The 4,492-nt window shown below is 35.3% G+C and overlaps 1 protein-coding gene across 1 annotated transcript; it reads left to right on the top strand.

Annotated features, from left to right (window-relative positions):
* The first annotated feature begins 2,706 nt into the window (after nt 1-2,706).
* On the top strand, nt 2,707-3,696 carry LOC139870389 (uncharacterized mitochondrial protein AtMg00860-like). The gene is made up of 2 exons (XM_071858202.1): nt 2,707-2,866; nt 3,212-3,696. The coding sequence occupies exons 1-2, from the start codon at nt 2,707-2,709 to the stop codon at nt 3,694-3,696; spliced, it is 645 nt and encodes a 214-aa protein (XP_071714303.1).
* Nucleotides 3,697-4,492: the final 796 nt, after the last annotated feature.

The following is a 4,492-nucleotide window of genomic DNA, read 5'->3' as shown; positions in this document are numbered from 1 at the left end:
TTTGCGATCAGGATTCGTTTGCTTTTATAGGGATTTTCAGAGTTTGGGGCTCCGCGACTCGCGGCCTATTTTGCCTTCAAACTCCGCGAGTCGCGGAGTTTGTAAATACAGCTCACCAGCTTTTGGAGTCTTTCTTGCCGACGATTTATTTATAAATATAATATATATATAATTAATATAATTAATTATATATTATATTATATTTATATACATAGTTAACTTGTAATTTTTAGTCCGTTGCGTCGAGCGTTGAGAGTTGACTCATGTCCCGGTTCCGGATTTTCGAACGTCCTTGCGTACAATTTAATATCTTGTACTTTGCATTTTGAATCTTGTACTCTTGTAATTTCGAGACGTTTCTTATTAATAATTGGAACCTCTTTGATTGTATTTTGTACTTTTGAGCTTTTTGGTCGTTTGCGTCTTCAATTCGTCGAATCTGTCTTTTGTCTTCACCTTTTATTATTTAAACGAATATCACTTGTAAATAGAACAATTGCAACTAAAAGCTTGTCTTTCTTGAGGAATAATGCTATGAAATATATGTTCGTTTTTAGCATTATCAGATAGTTTGTTAATTTTAATATAAAGATTTATAATTGGACGTACCTATAAATAACCATATACACTCAATCGGACACGATGGGCGGGATATTTATATGTATGAATAATCGTTCATTTAACCGGACACAGGAATGGATTAATAGTCTATGGAATTATTAAAACAGGGGTGAAATTATGTATAAGGACACTTAGCATAATTGATAACAAAGTATGAAAACCTTGGGTTATACGCAGTCGATAACCTGGTGTAATTATTAAACAAAGTATTAAAATCTTGTTACAGTTTAAGTCCCCAATTAGTTGGAATATTTGACTTCGGGTATAAGGATAATTTGACGAGGACACTCGCACTTTATATTTATGATTGATGGACTGTTATGGACAAAAACCAGACGGACATATTAAATAATCCAGGACAAAGGACAATTAACCCATGGGCATAAAACTAAAATCAACACGTCAAACATCATGATTACGAAAGTTTAAATAAGCATAATTCCTTTATTTTCATATTTAATTGCACTTTTAATTATCGCACTTTTATTTATTGTCATTGTATTTAATTGCACTTTTAATTATCGCACTCTTTAATTATCGCAAGTTTATTTTATCGCAATTTTATTTATCGCAATTTCATTATCGTTATTTACTTTACGCTTTAAATTAAGTCTTTTATTTATTTAATATTTTACATTAGGTTTTAACTGCGACTAAAGTTTTAAAATCGACAAACCGGTCATTAAATGGTAAAAACCCCCTTTTATAATAATAATATTACTTATATATATATATTTGTATTTTTATAAATAAAAACTAATATAGCGTTAAGCTTTGTTTAAAAGATTTCCCTGTGGAACGAACCGGACTTACTAAAAACTACACTACTGTACGATTAGGTACACTGCCTATAAGTGTTGTAGCAAAGTTTAGGTATATCCATTCTATAAATAAATAAATATCTTGTGTAAAATTGTATCATATTTAATAGTTTTTTCCTAGGAAAAATAAAGCTATTTCATATACACCTCGCATAACATCATTGGTTCATGTCCCGGTTTCGGATTTTCGAACGTCCTTGCGTACTATTTAATATCTTGTACTTTGCATTTTGCGGCATGTACTCTTGTAATTTTGAGACGTTTCTCATCAATAACTTGAACCACTTGGATTGTACGTTGTATTTTTTAGCTTTTTGGTCGTTTGCGTCTTCAAATCGTCGAATCTGTCTTTTTGTCTTCACCTTTAATTATTTAAATGAATATCACTTGTAAATAGAACAATTGCAACTAAAAGCTTATTTTTCTTGAGGGATAATGCTATGAAATATATGTTCGTTTTTAGCATTATCAAAAATGTTTGCTGGAATTGTCATAAATCAGGGCACATATCAGTTGATTGTCCATCTGCAAGAAAGATGAGTTCTGGGGTAGGGCAGGATCAAGGACAGCGTCAGTCGGGGGATCTTCAGCTTCGTCAACTAGACAGAAGCGTAAGACTCCTCCAAGACCTTATGCAAGAGCCTTCCAGATGTCGGTAGACACAGCTACTACTGCCGACGATGCTATCACCGGTATGTTTTTGGTTAACTCTACACCTGCTCGTGTATTGTTTGATTGCGGAGCCAATCGTTATTTTATGGCTACTAGATTATGTGATAAGTTAAACTTGCCTGTTTCTATGTTACCTGAACCATTAGAAGTGGAAGTAGCCAGTGGTAAGACCGTTCCAGTCACAACATTTGTGTCTGGAATAAGTATAGAAATAGATGGGAGTGTATTTTTGGTGACTTGCTTAGTGATGCCCATACCTAGCTTTGATGTAGTTCTAGGTATGAACTGGTTGAGTTGCCCTAAGGCAAGTATAAAATGTCATAAGAAACTGATTTCTTTCCCTTTATCTGATGGGACACGTGTTATAGCCCGGGGCGAACGGGGTGGGTTTGGTTGTCCTTTGATTTCGATGATGAAGGCTAGGAAATCGATAGCAAAGGAATGTGATAAGTTTCTCGCATATGTAATTGATGCTAAGAAAGAGAAAAAGATGGTAGCTGATATTCCAGTAGTGCGTGACTTCCCAGAAGTATTTCCAGATGAATTATCGAGTTTGTCGCCAGTTAGGGAAGTAGAATATTGAATTGAGTTGATGCCAGGATCTACACCAGTGGCTAAAGCTCCTTATAGGTTAGCTCCGTCTGAGATTCGCGACATGATGACGCAAATTCAGGATTTGCTAGATCGTGGGTTTATACGACCGAGTTCATCACCGTGGGGTGCTCCAGTGTTATTCATGAAAAAGAAAGATGGTACGCTCCGAATGTGTATTGATTATCGGGAATTGAACAAAAGAACCTTGAAGAATAAGTATCCTCTTCCGAGGATAGATGATTTATTCGATCAAATTCAAGGAGCTTTGTTCTTTTCAAAAATAGATTTACGTTCCGGGTATCATCAGGTTCGTGTTGCTGAATCCGATATTTCGAAAACGGCATTTCGTACTAGGTACGGTCATTATGAGTTTCTGGTGATGCCGTTCGGGTTAACGAATGCGCCATCAATTTTTATGGATTTAATGAATCGGGTGTGTCGATAGTTTCTTGATAAGTTTGTCATAGTATTTATTGACGACATTCTGATCTATTCAAAGACAGAGTCTGAGCATGTTGATCACCTACGTCAAGTATTAGAATTCTTGAAACGAGAACAGCTTTACGCCAAGTTTTCCAAATGTGAATTTTGGTTACGTGAAGTTCAGTTTCTGTGTCATGTTATTTGTCAAGAAGGTATGAAGGTGGATCCATCCAAAATAGAAGCGGTAATGAATTGGAATGCACTGAAAACTCCAACTGAAATTAAGAGTTTTGTGGGTCTGGCAGGGTATTACTGTAGATTTATCAAGGATTTCTCTAAGATTGCGGGTCCATTAACAAAGTTAACTAGAAAGGATGTATCTTTTCAATGGAGTGATGAGCAGGAGAAAGTATTTCAGACATTGAAGCAGCTATTGTGTCAAGCTCCAATATTAGTGTTACCTGAGGGTACCGACAATTTTATGGTATATTGTGATTCGTCATATGCGGGTTTGGGTTGTGTGTTAATGCAGCGAGAGAAGGTTATTGCATATGCTTCACGGTAGTTGAAAACTCATGAAAAGAATTATCCGATACATGACTTAGAAATGGCAGCGGTGGTTTTTGCTTTAAAGCTATGGAGACATTATTTATACGGTACGCACTGCGTTATTTGTACAGATCACAAGAATTTACTGTATATCTTTTCTCAGAAAGAGTTGAATATGCGGCAGAGACGGTGGCAAGAACTAATAAAAGATTATGATTGTGAAATCCGCTATCATCCGGGTAAGGCAAATGTAGTCGCTGATGCTTTAAGCCGAAAAGGATCCATTGACAATGTGAAATTTATGCGAATAGAAATTGTATCGGATCTGATCGAATGCTTGAAGATAACTCAATTTGAAGCCTTGAGGGATGAACATTTAAAATTCGAGCTTTTAGTTAAGAGAAAGAAGGATTTAATTGACGATTCTCGTGGAATAAAAACCTTCAACAACCGAGTATGGGTTCCTTTACTCAGAGGACTGAGGGAATTAATTATGAATGAGGTGCACAAATGTAACGACCCGGAAATTTCCGACCAAATTTAAACTCTAATCTCTATATGGTTCCGACACGATAAGCAAAAACCCTAAAGTTGACCCGCATTTTTTTTCGATCGTTCTATACTTATAAGATTAATATTTACATAAATTAAAACTTACCAACATGATAAGTAATCCAAATTGTCGAGATTTATATTTCCGAAAAGAGTTTTACACAACGTTTGACCGTCTAGTTTGACCGACGATATCACGAACTATACAATATATGATAATTATACGTTTGCGTATATATATGTATATATACATATTTAAC

The sequence above is a fragment of the Rutidosis leptorrhynchoides genome, chromosome 10, assembly GCF_046630445.1.
Source record: "Rutidosis leptorrhynchoides isolate AG116_Rl617_1_P2 chromosome 10, CSIRO_AGI_Rlap_v1, whole genome shotgun sequence".
NCBI lineage: Eukaryota > Viridiplantae > Streptophyta > Magnoliopsida > Asterales > Asteraceae > Rutidosis > Rutidosis leptorrhynchoides.
Note: the sequence above shows the minus strand (reverse complement) of the source record. Positions and strands in the feature narration are given on the sequence as shown.

What these genes read in the sequence shown, in the direction of transcription:
- LOC139870389 (XM_071858202.1), top strand. Translation starts at nt 2,707, where the DNA reads ATGCCAGGATCTACACCAGTGGCTAAAGCTCCTTATAGGTTAGCTCCG. An exon ending in ATTCATGAAAAAGAAAGATG is followed by an intron (nt 2,867 to 3,211) that starts GTACGCTCCGAA and finishes ATTCAAAGACAG; the next exon opens with AGTCTGAGCATGTTGATCAC.